The sequence below is a fragment of the Plasmodium sp. gorilla clade G2 genome (assembly GCF_900097015.1).
Source record: "Plasmodium sp. gorilla clade G2 genome assembly, chromosome: 12".
Taxonomy (NCBI): Eukaryota; Apicomplexa; class Aconoidasida; order Haemosporida; family Plasmodiidae; genus Plasmodium; species Plasmodium adleri (nom. inval.).
The window spans coordinates 1,503,461-1,522,500 of NC_041704.1; the positions used below are offsets into that span (position 1 = coordinate 1,503,461).

At 18.8% G+C, this 19,040-nt stretch overlaps 6 protein-coding genes across 6 annotated transcripts; 2 read left to right on the plus strand and 4 right to left on the minus strand.

The window, feature by feature from the left end:
- Positions 1 to 581: 581 nt before the first annotated feature.
- PADL01_1236800 (conserved Plasmodium protein, unknown function) lies at positions 582 to 5,177 on the minus strand (the record flags this gene model as incomplete). The annotated part of the gene is made up of 1 exon (XM_028683339.1): positions 582 to 5,177. The coding sequence occupies one exon, from the start codon at positions 5,175 to 5,177 to the stop codon at positions 582 to 584; it is 4,596 nt and encodes a 1,531-aa protein (XP_028539526.1).
- A 2,525-nt stretch (positions 5,178 to 7,702) lies between these two features.
- On the plus strand, positions 7,703 to 8,998 carry PADL01_1236900 (conserved Plasmodium protein, unknown function; the record flags this gene model as incomplete). Its single annotated transcript, XM_028683340.1, has 1 exon — positions 7,703 to 8,998. One exon carries the CDS (start codon positions 7,703 to 7,705, stop codon positions 8,996 to 8,998), a length of 1,296 nt encoding a protein of 431 aa, XP_028539527.1.
- A 740-nt stretch (positions 8,999 to 9,738) lies between these two features.
- Positions 9,739 to 11,875, plus strand: PADL01_1237000 (conserved Plasmodium protein, unknown function; the record flags this gene model as incomplete). Its single annotated transcript, XM_028683341.1, has 3 exons — positions 9,739 to 9,817; positions 9,985 to 11,383; positions 11,533 to 11,875. The coding sequence occupies 3 exons, from the start codon at positions 9,739 to 9,741 to the stop codon at positions 11,873 to 11,875; spliced, it is 1,821 nt and encodes a 606-aa protein (XP_028539528.1).
- A 591-nt stretch (positions 11,876 to 12,466) lies between these two features.
- PADL01_1237100 (conserved Plasmodium protein, unknown function) lies at positions 12,467 to 13,273 on the minus strand (the record flags this gene model as incomplete). Its single annotated transcript, XM_028683342.1, has 1 exon — positions 12,467 to 13,273. One exon carries the CDS (start codon positions 13,271 to 13,273, stop codon positions 12,467 to 12,469), a length of 807 nt encoding a protein of 268 aa, XP_028539529.1.
- Positions 13,274 to 14,553: 1,280 nt separating this feature from the next.
- On the minus strand, positions 14,554 to 15,166 carry PADL01_1237200 (p25-alpha family protein, putative; the record flags this gene model as incomplete). Its single annotated transcript, XM_028683343.1, has 2 exons — positions 14,554 to 14,930; positions 15,085 to 15,166. 2 exons carry the CDS (start codon positions 15,164 to 15,166, stop codon positions 14,554 to 14,556), a joined length of 459 nt encoding a protein of 152 aa, XP_028539530.1.
- Positions 15,167 to 16,887: 1,721 nt separating this feature from the next.
- PADL01_1237300 (S-adenosyl-methyltransferase, putative) lies at positions 16,888 to 18,423 on the minus strand (the record flags this gene model as incomplete). The annotated part of the gene is made up of 1 exon (XM_028683344.1): positions 16,888 to 18,423. One exon carries the CDS (start codon positions 18,421 to 18,423, stop codon positions 16,888 to 16,890), a length of 1,536 nt encoding a protein of 511 aa, XP_028539531.1.
- Between the last annotated feature and the right edge of the window lie 617 nt (positions 18,424 to 19,040).

The following is a 19,040-nucleotide window of genomic DNA, read 5'->3' on the forward strand; positions in this document are numbered from 1 at the left end:
TTTCTTACATTAGTATCTTTTTATTTAAGTTTTTATAAAAAATATAAGTTTAAAGTTGGTTCATATGGAATGTTTTTCTTTCCATATAAATAAATATATATATATATATATATTAATCATATATATAATATTAATATGTGTTAATGAAATAAATACATATCATATATATATATATATATTTATTTATTTTAGGTGTATTATATTATTTGCTTAGTTTATATATTCCGTGTTATACTTATGTTCCAATGTGATACACACAACGGGTTGTATTAAACGAAATATATAATGAATAAAAAATAAAATAAAATAAAATAAAATAAATAAATAATTATAAATCAACTTATACACATATATATGTCCATAAATTGATTTATAATTTTTATTCTTATATTAATTAAATGTGATGAAGAGTGTAAAAAAAAAAAAAAAAAAAAATATATATATATATATATATTAAAATAAATATATTATGTACCTATGTACATACACACACATATATACATATATATAAAAATTTGTGTATAAGTTTAGTATAATATACAGAAAGGTGTTTATTTATTTGTATTTTATTTTTTTATATTTTATATTAGTCTTGTTAAGATTAAAGAATTTTGAGTAGCTAGTAATATTGCACGTTGATCATTTTTAATATCATATAAAGATATATCTGAGATAATATCTGGAATTTTTTTAATTGTATAAGGTACTTGTTGATTTATACCCTCATATATATTCCATATTACACAGAAATCTTTAGCAAATGTAAAAAGATATTTATCATCGTTATATATAACACTTTTTATAAAATAATAATCTCCAAGATCATTTAAAAATTCATCATATGGTTCAATATATAGAATTGTTGAATTCTGTTGATGACGATAACATTTTTTGATTACATAATCAAAAAAGTTTTCATTACCAATATAATTTTCATAAATAATTACTCTTTTACTACATGTAACAATTGAATGTAATCCTTTATGTGTTGTAGTTAAATGAACCATATCATCAGTACCATGTATAACATTTTTACTTTTTTTTATTTTGTTTTGTTTATTTAATGTTCCATCATAATATTTTAGTTCTCCAACTGATGTATTAACTATTATTCTTCCAACATTATCTATACTTGCATGTTCTATACGTGGTGTTTTTGTATTATATTGAAATATATGTTGGATACATCTTTCTATTCTTGTATCTACAAAAAATAAAGAAGTATCATTAAATCCAAAATATATATTTTCCATCTTCTTTAATAATTTGTTAATAGGTATATTTCGAGTACACCATTTTCTTACCAACTTTTCCTCTTTTGTATCCATCATATATAAATTTATATCCAATCTTTCATCTAATAAAATTAATTGATATCCTTCTGAATTATTAATATGTACCTCTTTTGGTATACATTTTTCATTTTCATATATAAAAGCTTCTTTATTCATATGATATATTTTCTTCCTATTATTAATATCATTAAATTCAAATATACATAATTCATTATATATATTATCGTAATTAATATAATTCCATAATTTTATATCTTGTGAATTCATCTCCATCTTTTCTTTGTAATTTTGGGGTAATATATTTTGTCTCAATACTAAAGAATATTTTCCACTTGTTCTTAAATGTTTATTTTTCATACCATATATTTTTTCGTTCTTTTGGTGATCAAAAGGTTTCTCATCGTCTTCTAATTCGTCAGAATCGGATAAATTAATGATTTCATCTTGCAATCTTGGTTCCTTTGCAATTCTAGATATATATTCCACTCCTTCTATCTTCCTATAAAATTTTGCACCCACACAATTATTATACATATTATTTAATATATTAGTAGGGGAATTGTTATATGATGTATTCTCTCTATAATTATACAAATTGTCGTTTCTATTTCTAGATATATCATCGTATATATTTCGATTTCCCCTGTTAATATTACCATTATTGTTATAATAATAAACCTCCTCACCCCTATTAAAATTCATAATATTATTCTTATTTTTTTTTATCATTCTTTTGTTTTTTATGATTTTTTTGGTTTTTATCATTCTTTTTTTTTTTATGATTTTTTTGGTTTTTGTGATTTTTTTGGTTTTTTTGGTTTTTTTGGTTTTTTTGGTTTTTGTGATTTTTTTGGTTTTTTTGGTTTTTTTGGTTTTTGTGATTTTTTTATTTTTTATATTTTTTATGATTTTTTTATTTTTTATATTTTTTATATTTTTCTTATCAATTGGAGGCACTGGTACCCCTGGTTTGTTTCCTATTTCTTCGACAGATTCGCATATATATGTATACTTAGATAATAAAATATTTCTTATAGCAGCAAATAATTCATATTTATTATTATATTCTTTTGATACATCTTTCTTAGAATTTGTTATATTAAAAAATATTTCATATGTTAAATGTTTCAATGTGTTATCTATATTGATATTATAATCTGAATTATTCTTTGATTCTAGATTTATTCTGTTTTTATTTTCCTTTAACCCTTTTATTGTCCTTTCGATATAGTCATTAATGTATCCTTCTAATATTCCAACGTTCTCTTTTTCATTTTGAGCTGATTCATATTCCTTCATGGAATTCTTGAAATCTAAAAGGTTATTTTCATCTTCTTTTTCTTTAGTATCATTATGTAGTAAGCAGTAGCTGTTTTCTAAGCAATGGCATTTTTCAGGTGCACAATTTTGTTCTATGTTATCATTTACTTCTATGACATCATTTATTTCCATGACATCATTTATTTCTATGACATCATTTATTTCTATGACATCACTTATTTCAGTGACATCACTTATTTGTGTCATATCACTTACTTCCATGACATCACTTATTTGTGTCATATCACTTACTTCCATGACGTCACTTATTTGTGTCATATCACTTACTTCCATGACATCACATGCCTTTGGAAGAATATCTACACCTGAACCATCATTTTGTTGACTTTGTTCATTTTGTTCATTTTGTTGACTTTGTTCATTTTGTTGACTTTGTTGACTTTGTTCATTTTGTTGACTTTGTTGACTTTGTTCATTTTGCTCACTTTGTCCACTTTCTTCACTTCGTTCACTTTGTCCACTTTCTTCACTTTCTTCACTTTCTTCCTTTTGTGGTAAGGTTGTTCGCTTTTTCATTTTTTTTTCATTGAACCATTTAATAAATTTAATAATTGCATGAATACCATCCAAACATGATTTAGTATTATTAGAGCCAACTCGAATTTTCTTAAATAATAATTTTTTAAATTTATGAAATAGTTTTTGATAATACAAATTATTATTTTGAACTATATTGTTAGATTTATATATTCCTAACTTATTAATGTTATAATTATCATGTGTAATATCATGTGTAATATCATGTGTAATATCATGATGAGATTTAACAACATTGGAATGGAATTGATCAAATTTAATATTATTCTTCTTAATATAAGAAATAGATCTATTAAAATCACAAATTTCTTGATCAACTTCATGAATGATATAATCAATTACACCAATATTTTCATCAATACAATGTATTGTTTGTTTAAATTTAGGTATAGGTATTTCAAATTTTCCTATGGGAATTTCAAATTTCCATATTGGAATTTCAGTAATACAAACTGGCATTTCAATTTTACATAATAACATTTCACTCTTACATAATTGAATTTCTATTTCATCAATTGGTATTTTAAGTTCATTTATACTTAATTCAATTGAATTTATAGGTAAATCAAATGTATGTACTGGTAATTCAATTACATGTGATGATAACTCAACTCCATGTGTTGGTAATTCAATGACACACATTTGTTTATTAATTAAAACAATTCTTTTTTCAATATGTCTTATCTGGTTATCCATATCAACCATTTTGTTATCCATCTCAACCATTTTGTTATCCATATCAACCATCTTGTTATCCATCTTATATATTTGTTCACCAATTTCACATATTTGTTCCAACTTTTCAGTTTCTTTATCAAAGCTGCCATTTTCATGATCATCCTCAAAACTACCTCTTACAACGTAATTATTTTCAAAGGAATAATGGGTTTCTTGGCTATTATGCCTATCGTCCTCATCCAAATCTCTATTTTCCTCATGAACATTATTATCTTCTTGATCAACTGTGAAATGTTCTTGACCTACCACATAATTCTGATGATCCACTTCATTAATTTCTTCACAACGTTCTACACACATTTGTGACCCATAATAAAAGTCTCGTAAAATTTCATATCCTGTTGGTATCCTGCAATATAATGTTTTAACCCTTTCGAGTGCCCTATAAATAATATAATAAATTCCTTGGATGTTATAAATATATGGCTTTATGTCAGATGATATTTCTTGGATTTCTTCATAACGTGTTTGTTCTTCTTTTCTCCATATGTCATCATCACAATCTCTCAAGAAAAATGTTCTGTAGGAAAAACCATCGCTATAAAAGGAGTTATATTCAACAATTTGAAATATATTTTTCAAAACAAACTTAGTCGAATCAACATATATGGATTCCAATTTCCTAAATCTAATATTAATAGAATTCATTTTGTGAATTAAGAATACTTTATTCTTAATATATAATTCTCTAAGAATTCGTATTAATAAATCTTCATTGTAGACATCACAAACATTTCCATTTGAATTATTTAGCTGATCATCTACTCGAAAAAATGAAGAAATATTTATATATTTCTTTAGCTTCTTTTCTCCAGAATCTTTTAAAATAACCAATATGTGTTCATATTTGCTATTATTGTAAATTAATATACCATACAAAGTCTTTCTATACAATGTTTTATTTATACAGTCCACTTTGTAGATATCAATATGTCTATTCATTACCACACTCCCTTTTATATAACAATACATCATATACTTATAAAAGTAATATGTATGTGTTATATCAAAAAATACAATAATAAATTTCTCAACAGCATCATTATTATTGTGTCTAATGTAACACATATTCAACTGAAGATACAAAAAATCGCATATGTCATTTTCAGAAAAAGAACGTTTTCTAATACGGTTCCAGATAATAACCTTATCTTTTTTTACACGCAATTTGCAATTAAAAAGGTAAGGCTTACACGTGTAGTCCTCTATGGTGTATAGATGGACGTTGACGGGTATTTTATTTTTAAGAAATGCCCTAAAATCCATAATGAGAAAAAAAAAAAAAAGAAGAAAAAAAAAGAAAAAAAAAAAAAAAAAAAAAAAAAAAAAAAAAAAAAAAAAAAAAGAAAAAAAAAAGAAAAAAAAAAGAAAAAAAAAAAAGAAAAAAAAAAAAAAAAAAAAAAAAAAAAAAAAAAAAAAAAAAAAAAAAAAAAAAAGAAAAAAAAAGAAAAACTTCTACCTACTTATATATATATATATATATATACAAATCAGTAGATTACGGATAAACGTTGCATGTTACACATCTATGAATATATATACAATCTTATAATGCATATAACGTATATATATATATATATATAGTTGGAATACTGCTTGTGGTATTAATTAGTTCTAAGAAAGTATGTCGATACTTTAAACATAAAGAATAATAGTAATACCTTATTAATTCAATTAAGAAGAGTTATAGAAAAAGAAAAAGCAAATATGAAATATAAAAATAAATATATGAATATATATATATATATATATATAGCAACGGAATGGAATATAAAGGTATGATATGAAATATAATAAAAAAAGATGTAAAATATAAAAATAATATATCAAATATAAAAATAATATATCAAATATAAAAATAATATATCAAACATAAAAATAATATATCAAATATAAAAATAATATATCAAATATAAAAATAATATATCAAACATAAAAATAACATATCAAATATAAAAATAATGTTTCACAAGAAGAAAATAATATAATGAAAAATAAGAAAATGTTATAAAATCAAATTATGAATAAAAAATTAAGAAATATAGAAAGAATATAATTTCCCTAAAAAATATTTATGAAATAAAAAAAAAAAAAAAAATTTAATTTTAAAGTTGTATCATTAATGTAGGAATAAAAAATATTAATTAATTAATTAAAAAAAAAAAAAAAAAAAAAAATTACAATAATATAAATATAATAGTATGTGTGTATTTTGTAATTTATAAATTATAAAAGTTATATCTATTTTAAATGTACTTATATGATCTTTATATATAACTATATAAAATGCACATATATATTTCATGTGTACGTATACAGCATCTACTTCATAGGATCCTTATATATATACATACATATATATATATATATATATATATATATATATATATATGTATATATATTTTTTTTTTTTTTTTTTGTGTGAGCATATATGTACTATATTATATATATATATATATATTTTTATTTTTTCATTTGTGAAAATTAAAAATTTAAAGATACAAAAATTTTATTGAAATTTGGAAAATATAAAATGATCTGATAATATCTTTTTAAAACAGATGTTCATTTTACAAGAGTATGCCCCGTTCTATTGTTTATGTAAGAATTATATATTAGTAGAAAGTTCTTAAAAAATGTACTATATATATATATATATATATTTTTTTTTTTTTTTTTTTTGCATTTATATGTACATAGTATTTTTTTTTTTTTTTTGCATTTATATGTACATAATATTTTTTTTTTTTTTTTTAAGTGGACTTCTTTTTAACAATTATATAATATGTATGCATTTCTATATGTGCATTCTACATATACTAGTAAATTTTTTTTTTTTTTTTTTTTTTTTTTTTTTTTTTTTTTTAATTTTAAAAAGCTAGGACAAAAAAAAAAAAAAAAAAAAAAAAATTAAAATATATAAATAAAAAAAAAAAAAAAAAAAAAAAAAAAAAATGAAAATCAAAAGGAAAAAGAATAAGAATAAGGACAAGACCGTTTACAAATCGCTGCACATATATATATATATATATAATATGATTTAAAAAAAAAAAAAAAAAAAAAATTATGACCCATTTAATATCTTATGAACAATTCATAAAAAAAAAAAAAAAAATTTATTTTAAAAATAATAGATAGCGAAAAAAAAATTTTTTTTTTTTTTTTTCTTTGCATTCCCTCTAAAAAAAAAAAAAAAAAATGAGAACCTTGTAGTATTTTTTTTATTCCCAATTTAGCATCCCGAAGATATATAAAAATACACATGCGATAATGTAAAAATATAAAAAAAAAAAAAAAAAAAAATATATATATATATAATAAATATAATATATATATATATATATATAATTAAAACAAGGAAATACGCCAATATTTAAAAAAGGTTGGAAAACGAATGTATTATATATTTTCATTTTATTTTATTTTATTATTTTTTTTTTGTTATGCGTAAAGTTCAATATCTTTTAAAAATATTTTTATAAACTGATTACATACATTTACTATATTTTAAAAGTATGAATTCACCTTTTTAAAAAATAAAACGATAATATATAAAAAGGAACGTATAAATATTAATATATATATATATATATATATATATATATTTATATGTTAATTATATTTTATTATTTTACTCTTAAATTATAAAATTAATAAATAAATGAATGATAGAAGAATTATGAATAAAATATAATTCTCTTAAATAAATAAATACATATATATATATATATATATATATATATTTTATTTTTTCCTTAATGTAAGTATTATAATATTTAAAAGTTCAGAAGATGGATGAAGAGTTTCTACATGACATTTACGATTTAGATAATGATTTGGAATTGGGAAATATAAATGCTAATGAAGATGTAAATATAAAAGCTAATGAATATATGAAAAATGTTAAGAGATATATAAATGAGAAAAAATTAAAAAGTTGTGAAATATTTTTAACAGAATTATTAAATGATTTTGAGAATGAACCATTTGAATTTATTATATTTTCAACAATAAAAATATATTGTAATTTAAGGTTATATAATTATCGTTCGATATCCAATGATTTAACATCTCTAGGTAATTTAGAATGTTCTTCTTATCGATTTGAAAATTATTCTGATAAATATAAAAAGAAGAAAGGTACGATGATACCTTTTTTATTAAGATTAATTAATTGTTATTATCCATACACCTTAAGTTTATATTTTACATCTTTTGACAGATTATATTTATTAATATTAAATTATGAAGAAAAATTAAAAAAATGTATAGAGTATATATCAATATATGAAAAGAAAGATGAAAAAAATGAACACATAGAAATAAATATATCTTCATCTAGTGATATATCCAATAATATAAATTTTTATCGTAGAAAAAAAAATATTATTTTTCATTATATATGTATTACATCTTATGTGTTATGTGATTTGTTATTAAAAAAAAATTACATAGAGCAAGCCATACAACTATTAAGAAACAAAATTTTATATTATGATCAAAATGATATAAACACTATTTCATTAATAGGGAAACTGTCTTTATTAATGGGCTGTTTAGATATATCTGTCGAATGTTTTAATAAAGTTGAAAGCTTTATATGTTCAGATAATTATGAAAATATAAATGACAAGTACCAGAAAAATAATGGAGACGATATAAATAATAATAATAATAATAATAATAATAATAAGAATAATTGGAAGCATATTCTTTACAATCATTCATATATTAATAAAAACTTTTTGAATCTATACTTAGAAGAATATAATGTAGCATTAAATGAATTGTTCAAAATATCTCCTGATTTTTTTAATAAGAATGCGATAAATGATTATTCATTTTATTCGAACAATTTATCTATAACATATTTTTATAATAACGATTTAAAGAATGCTATACATATCTTAGAAACATTAATAAATGAAAATTATATAAATACATTTCCTTCATTAGTAAAGAATTTGAATTATTTTTATGAATTAGCAAAAATAAAAAATGAACAAGTTAACACTATCAATGATTTTATAAGTAATAATCTGGGAGAAGACCAAGAAATATTATCAGTAATTCCAAGACGTACATAAAATTATAAAGGAGAAATATATAAACATATAAATAAATATATAAATATATTGATAATTATATGTTTGTTATATATATATATATTTATTATATATATATATATATATATTTTTTTTTTTTTTTTTTTTTATTATACATATGTTATGAATCTTGGCGCATGCATATAAATAATATATATTGATATATTAATATATTTATATATATATCATATATATATACATACTTTTTTTTTAATATAAAAAAAAAAAAAAACTGAAAAATTTTTAGAAGTATTTTTTAAAAAACAATTTGCTTATATATTTTATATATGTAACATATTATTAAGAATAATCTCTATTAATATTTATCTTATAATATATATAAAATATTATTATATATATAAAAATATTGTGGATAAATAGAAACGGTTCATTATAATAGTATTATTATTATTAACCTAAAAATAAAAAAAAAAAAAAATAAATAAATTTGAATGTACCTTAAATAAAAATATATTAAGAATTAATCGGCTTCATATATAATGAATAAATAAAAAATATGATATACTTATAAATATATTAATATATATAATATATATATTTATAATATATATATTTGTATATTTAATGATTATAAAATGTAAGAGATAAAAATTATAATAATAAAATGAAAATTCTTAAATATATATATATATATATATATATATATATATATATATATATATTTAAAAGTTGAAAAAGGAACAAAATAAAAAATAAAAAACATGAACTTTTATTTGAGTGTGGTCTGTTTTTTTTTCCTATGTATTATTATAAAAATAAAATATGCATCATCAGGAGAAGGTATATAAAAAAAAAAAAAAAAAAATATATATATATATTATATGTGATAATGATATAACCATATTAATTATTGTTGAAAATGGAATGTGGTGATCATACATACATAGAAACAAACATAATATATATATATATATATATATATTTATTTATTTTATTATTCCTTTTAGGTATTTTTAAGAATAGGGTTTTAAACCCATTTCAATATAAATCTGAAAAAAGAAAAATAATGAAACATGTAAATTCTCTATCTTTTATTTTTAATGATTTTAAGAATAATTTAGAAGATTTAGAAAATACTTATGATAGCTTTTTAAGATCAATAAGTGTATCTGAAGACACTCATAAGCATTTAATAAATATGAATGATGAGAAAACTATAAATTTTATAGAAGAGATGAATGAATTAAAAAATAAATATAATAAATTTAAAGATAAAATAGATGAACATTTAAATAATAAGAAAGAAGAATTTGATAAAACCTTAAAAAGTACAGTTCAAGAATTTTTTTATAAATCTATTAATGAATTAAAAGGAATTAGTAAATTTGTAAAATATATAAATTTGAATGCAAGAAATTTGAATAAAATAATAAAAAATTTGTTTTCAAAGGCAACACATTTAAGTGATATATATGAAGAGAATGTAAATAATATAAATGAGATTGGAAAAGATTATTATAAAATGAAATTAAAAACATTAGGAAATTTATTATTATCTAAATATAATAGTTATAATAAAAAGATAAAATTAATATCGAATGAAAAATATATAGATAATTGTTCAAATATTTTTTATATAGAAATGTTAAAAGATTATTTACAAAATAATACAAAACAAAAAATTACTATGATAGATTTTTCTACTTTTTTAGAACATTTATCATTTATGGAATTATCATATTTTTTTAATACTTTTTTAAAAAATTATGAAAAAGGTTATATAGTATATGTTATTAATAGAGTAAAAATGAATGATTATAATAATAAAATGATATTTATTGAAATAGATAAATTAATTGAAATTGTAAACTTTATAAAAAAAACATATGAACAATTCAAAATAGATTATATTGTTATACATATATTTAATATGTATATATCTGTTTTTATAAATGTTAATAATATTTTATATCATGTTAATTATGATGTCTTCTTTAAAGAACAATCAATACAATTATATAATACATATAATTATGGATACTTTTTTATAAATCAAAAATTAAATCAAAACAAATATCATAAAATTAAAGAACATATCTATATATTATATTTAGGCCATCGTACTTTTCATGATAATTATTTAATATATAATAGAAAACAAATGATACAATTTAAAAAAAACAATGCAAAAAATATTATACAACAAAATAAAACAAATACAACCAATTTATTTCTAAATATGTATCTTCTCAAATTAGCTTCTGAATATAATTTCTATACTGATTTTTTAAAACTCGATCATGAATATGTTTATAAATTCTCTGTATATAATTGTAATATGATATTAGCATATGACTCTTTGAATAAGTTTAATATACCAAACGAAAAATTTACTCCACACTATAAGTAAGAACAGAACAAAGATGTGTCAGCATATATGTATATATATAATATATATGTATATATATAATATATATGTATATATATATATATATATATATATATATTTATATATTTATATATTTATTTATATATATTTTTATTTTTTTTCACAGAGATGTTTACATTTTAGTCATCATCTACCCAGGAGAAAGCCTAGGAATGTTGTGCAACTTCTTCAATAATTATCTTTTTAGAGAATCCATTTTTAATTTAAAAAATGAAGAATCCAACGTTCTTGAAATATATTCAGATGTAAACAGATTAACATTAATTGCAAACAATAAAACTAGACATTATTATGTGAACACTAAATATGAAATACCTTTAGAGCCTTTAGAAAAAAGTTTACAAAAAATACAAAATTGCTTGAAATACTATACAAATAGTAATTACAATGATTATTTTGATTATTTGAATATTTTTTATTTTATATCATCCGATGAAATATATATATAACAACTGGAAGCAAAAAATAAAGGAACCAACAACACGAAAAATAATATATATATATATATATATATATGTATTTATTTATGTATATATTTTTTATCTGTTTGTTTTTATTATATTTTTTGGTAGGGAAATTTTTCATCCCATATTATTTTTTTTTTTATAGTTTGTTTTAATATTATTAATTTTTCTTTTCTTTTCTTTTTTTTTTTTTTTTTTTTAAATGAACAAATTTAATAACTTTCTTTTTGTTTAATTTATATATGGATAATAGACAAGTGGTTGTGGCTTGGACCTATATCATTCACACATACAAAAAAAAAAAAAATAATAACATAAAAATAATAACACATTACATGTATGAACAAAAGTAATGATAGAAAAATATATTTAAAGAAACATTTAATTTTATTTTTTTTTAATATGTATTATATAAAATATTTTATTAATACAAGAAATATATTAATATAATAACATATGTATGTAATAGGACTATATATTAATACAACATAAAATGTTTATATATATATATATATATATATTTATATTTATATACATTTATATGTTTATTATTTGACACACACATTTATTACATACTTAAATATTCTTATCATCACATATATAAACATATATTTTTATAACTCCATTGTTTTGTTCATAATATATTTTTTCCTTGTCAAATGATTTCATAAAGTAGTAGGTCCTTATAAAATATCCTTTTTTTATTTCATGAGAAAAATAACTTGTATGATCTTGAAGAAGGTAGGGTATTTTTTCTCCAGATATAGTTATATAATTATTATTTGAGGTAACATGGAAATTTTGTAAATTTCCAGATATAAAAAATAGAAATAATACTTTTTTATCATCATATAATATATCTACTGGAGGTATAAAATTTCTTTTTAAACATTCATCGGTATTAACTTCTTTTATAAAATCACATTTTTTTATTTCATATATATTTTTTTTTCTTAAAAATATATTAGAAATATATGATAATAATGTATTAAAAGATATATTTGGAGTTTCTTCAAATAAATCCTTTTCATCAATATATACATTCAAATTATTATTCTTATCATTTATATACAATTTTAAATTTTCTACTTTTTTATCTTCTGATTCATTATTTTCTTCTTTTTTTATTCTAACGGTCTTCTTCTTATTCTTACTAGCAATATTATGTTTTACTTTTTCTTTCCATATATTTCTTCTTTCTTTTTTTTTTTCTGAATTATAATCATATGAGCTTGTTAAAATGTTGTGTTCTCTTTTTAGTTTTTCCAATTTAGTATCCTTAGGAGTATCACAAGAATTTTTTAGTATGCTTTTCTGAAAATTTATGGACACAGAAGGGTTGTATATATCCATCTCTTTTGTTTCGTCTTTAATTATATCCATACATTCAAAAAAAAATAAAAAATAATAAATGATAAATATTGATATATAAATATAAATATATATAATATATATAATATGTTAATGTGGATGTATATTGGGTGGGTTTTTTTTTATGGCACCTATGAAACATATAATATTCTTATTTTATATAACAACAACTGGTTAATAAAATATATATATTTTGATAAACATAAAAATGAACAAACAATATATTTATCGTAAGAAAATTATAATATATATTATATATATATATATTATATGATATTCTCAAATTTTTTAAGAACAAAAAGTTTTTCATAAGATCACCCTTTTCAATTACATGTCATATGATATATATGTATAGACATATATATTTTTTTTTCTGTAAAATATTTTTTATATATAGAAACATATATAAAGTCATAAAAAAAAATAAATAAATTAAAGACACATATATAAACAACAAAATCTTTATCTCTACAAATATATTTATAACATAAAAAACGTGTTATTTTTTAAGTAACAATATCATTTGTATATGTTATATTTCATTTTAACCAACAAAAAAGAAAAGAAAAAGAAAAATTTTCCTGTGCACCACATTAAAAATTTCGTACAGGTAAATAAACAAAATATAAATGTAAATATAAATGTAAATGTAAATATAAATTTATTTATACATATTTAACAAACATATAATTATAATATTAGACATATAACTCGATAATGTATTTGAGAGTTAAAATATATATATATATATATATATTATTATTACACCCTGTTGTATATTTGTATTACATTTATTTTTTTTTTTATTCATGAGTACTATTAAATTCTACAATATATAATACAATTTTAAAAAACGTGGAATATAATATATTTTATGTTATATGAGCTCAAGGATAGAGAAACATGCAAGTGTAAGCAACTATGACTTTACATTCTTTTGATCATAAATAAATATATAACACATATAGAGCAAAAAAAAAAAAAAAAAAAAAAAAAAAAAATAAGAAAGGAATATTTGTTGGATATATTTTTTAAAAGAATATATTTATTTTACTTAGGATGAGTTGAAAAAGACGACATTACAAAAAAAAAAAAATAGAAAAAATAAAATAATAAAAATATATATATATATATATATATATATATATATATATATGTTAATTTTACATTTCACATGTTTAAACCATATGCAATAATTTATTGGTTTTTTTTGTTCATTTCTCAAAAATATATTTATATATATAATAAAAATACAATTGTGTACATAATAACAATCCTGTCTTGTTTTTCATTTAAATATTTTTTGCTACATCCACTTTAACACCCCTTATATCATACTCTGAACGATCTGTAATTTCTGACAGGTCAGAAAATTGAGTTTTATTTTTATCAATTATGCTTGGACCTCCTTGTTTATGAACACCTGTAAAAGTTGACTTATCGTCAAAAAATCTTACATTATCTGTTTTTGTTCCATATAATATTGGTCCCTTTGATGCCTCTTGACATAATGTATCAACAAATTTATCATAATTTAATTTATTCTTTTCTACAATACATTTAACAGCTTCCAAGAATTGATCATAATTAATTCTTTTGGCTCCTTTACTCTTAACCTTGGCAAATATAAGATCGGCATCAACTGCTGTGAATTTCTTGTTTAACAATTCTGAACAAAATAAAAATAATAAAATATATAAATAAATAAATAAATATATACATAAATATATATATATATATATATATATATATATATATATATATATATATTGTTCCCTTTTGAGTTACAAAAAGTTTTGTTTTATATATTTTTTTTATATTACTAGCATCCTTTAAAATTTTCACAAACGTTCGACTGTCCATATCAGGTAAATTTTTGGTATATACGTAAAATGCGTTTTCCATTTTTATGTTATATATATATATATATATATATAAGTTTATAAAAAAAATAAAAAATTCGAATAAGAATCAAAATAAATGTTTCTTTTTTTTTGTTTGCTTTTTAGAAAGGAATAAAATTAAATATAAAGTAAAAGAAAAATATATATATATAAATATATATATATATTTTTAATATTTAGACAAGGGAAGACATACATACATACATACATATATATATATAATTGTATAATTAGAGAATTTACAAAATGAGGAAAAGAGAGCAAGCTAAAAAATAATATTTTTTTTTTTTTTTCTCAAAAAAATTATGTCTTGTTCATGTAAAACAAATTGAGAATCTTAATTGTTCAGGAATTATCTGAATATGATATTATTTAAAAAAAAAAAAAAATAGAATAAATAAATATATAATAATATATTATATATATATATATATATATATATATATATTTATGTAGTTTCTTTTAATTTAGTGGAGAAAAGAAATTATCACTACATGTTTTGTAGCTTTTACAAATGGCTAGTTTTTTTTTTTTTTTCCTTCTGAGGGACAAAAATAAGTTTTATTTTTTTTTTTTTATCATTTTGTTTTCAAAATAAAAAATAAATATATTTATATAACATTTCAGTTTTAATAAAAGTTTATAAAACTTAAGAATTTATTTTTGTTTTTTCCTTTTCAGTATTATATCTAAATATCATCATGTAAATGAGATGACAAACACTATGTGTGTTGTTGTATAGTGATATATAATAATAGGGTCATGCAGGTATTGAAATACACATAAATATAAATATATATATATATATATAATATATATTTAAATTACATATTATAATATATATACATATATATATAATATTTATATACATGTATGTATTTATTTATTTATTTATTATTATTATTATTACTTATTCATTATATTTATTTTATTTTATTTTATTATTTATTTTTTTTTTTTTTTTGTAATTAAATACAAATGAAATACTATTTGAAGTACAAAAAATAATGACCATTTTAGTTTTAAATACTTTTTATATATTAATGTAATATTTTTTATAAGGTATATTTTATTTTTTATTTAATTTTTTTTTAATATGAATACTGTTCAGTGGATTTATAAGATTCCCTGCTTTAACAAAATATTGGTAATATTTTACTAAAAAGTATTAAAAAATAAATGTATATATATTTAGTTATTATTCCAATAAAATATAAGAAAATTAATATTTATTTATGTGTGTTATATTTACATTGACCTTTTAATATAACATATAATATTCTTTTTTTCTTGCAGAGTAATGTAAGGTATTTCTCGGACAGAAAAAGGAAAATTATGAATGGCACAGAATATATTAGGAGAAAAACAGGTTATGGAGGAAGAATAAGAAGAAATCGACAAGCTCCAGCATATAAGAGATGATATAAATATACTGTGAAATTATATATATATATATATAAATATATATTTATATTTATATTTATTAATTCATTTATGTTTCATATATTTTTTTGAAGTCTCAAAATGTAAAATTTTAATCAGAAATGTGTATATATAATATATATATTAATGAAAAGGGGAAAAAAAAAAAAAAAAAAAAAAGGAAAACTTAACAAGAATATATACATATATATAAATACATACATATATATATGTATATATGTATATATGTTTATATATATGTATTTTTTTATTTTTTTTATTTTTTTTATTTTATTTTTTTTAATTTTTTTTATAAATGAACATTTTGGCCGAGCGTGCTGACTTGTTTAATTTTATTTCTTCATCAGTTGGAATAATAGCATTTTGATTGATTTTTGTCCACATATGTTTATTTTTTTTAATAAACAATTCAATACATTTTGTTTCTAAAGAATGATATGTAATTACAATTAATTTTTTGCCAGTTATTAGTAATTTATGAGAAGATATTAATAATTGTTTTAATGCTTTTAATTCTTGATTAATATAAATTCTAAATGCTTGAAATACTCTTGACAAAACTTTATTATTAGATTTATAATTTTGTTTACAAGTTGAAAGTATAATATTTTTCAAATGAAATGTTGTTAATATATTTCCATTTTCTTTTCTCCACTGTATAATTTTTTTAGCTATTTTTAAAGCTTTTTTTTCTTCACCATATGTATCTATAATAAATTTTAATTTTTTTAAACTATAAGTATTTAAAATATTATGAAGTTTATTGGAACCATTTTTTTTTTTTTTTTTTTTAATATCATTAATATCGTTTATATGTTCATTATCATTTCTATATAGTTTTGACAAATATTGCTTTTCTGTATATTTATTCATATTCATATCTAAGATACCATTATATTTATAACTGAATCCTCTATCACTACATTTTAATTGATGAGAAGAAACACCTAAATCTATTAATATTCCGCTATAATAATTGAATATAGGAAGTGAGTGTGAGTATAACAAATGTAGAATATTTCTATAATCTCCATGTATTAATTTTAATTTATTATTATTAATATATGTTTTTAATTTTATTTTGTTGTAATATAATGCTTCTATATCTTTATCTATTCCTATTACTTTACAGTTTGAAATTTTATTTAAAATTTCTAATGTATGACCACCTCCTCCTAAGGTGGCATCGATATAATAATTAACTTGTTCATTTTTATGATTTATTGTTGAACTATTTTTACACAAATAGTTTGAACTTTTTGCATTCGTATTTTCTTCAATACATTCTATTTTTTTTTCATTTAAGGAATAGTAATTCTTTATGTTTCTGTTTGATGTATTTATGTTGTTATTAGGATGGCACTCTTTTTCTTCTAAAATGGATCTATGGCATACACTACTATTACTATTATTTATATTATTTATATTATTTATATTATTTATATTATTTATTTTATTTATATTATTAATATAACAATTTGTATCTTTATTATCACTCCCATTTTTATCACATGATGAGAACGAAGAAGTTTCCTCATCATTCATCATATAATATATCACTTCACTCAATAAAACGGGAGTGTGATATATATAAGTGTCATCGAATTTGTTGGTGTGCTCATTATGCTCTTGAACATTTTTTATTTGAAACGTAGGATTGTTATATAATCCCTTATGTAATAATGTGTTGCATTTTTTAATATAACTATTTCTATAGAGAGGATGAGTATTTATGTATTGAAATTTTTTTATTTTAAAGCACTCATAAATATTTAGGAACAAAACAAAAATTAAAGAGGTCCAAAAGTTAGGCATCCAAGAATTTATACAAATGAAAAGGAAAAATGTATTCAAAAATAATCAAACATTATAATATTAGAAATAATATAGGATTCACTTTTTATATTATAACATTATTTTATATATATATATATATATATGTGGAACACATAAAAAAAAAAAAAAAAAGAAAAAAAAAAAATTAAATGAAAAATATAAAAATAAAAAGATAAAAAAATATATTTTTATTTGGTATTTAAATTTTTTTTTTTTTTTTTTTTTTTTTCTTAATGTTAATATTTTTATATATTTATAAAAATATATACAATACATATATTATATATATATATATTAAATATTTAAAAAAAAGGAAAAAACGTATCCACTATATATATATATATTTTATTATGCATATATTTAGGATAATTCATTTGAGTACAATTTCATTTCTCGTGACGTTTATTCTGAACAACTATTTAAAATATTATATATATATAAAAAAAAATATATATATATATATATATATATATATATAATATGTATATATTACATATGTTGTATATATATATATAATCTTTTGTTTATAAATGTATTCCTATGAAGCACCCCAAAATATAATATTCATATTAAATATAAAAAAATTAAAAAATAAT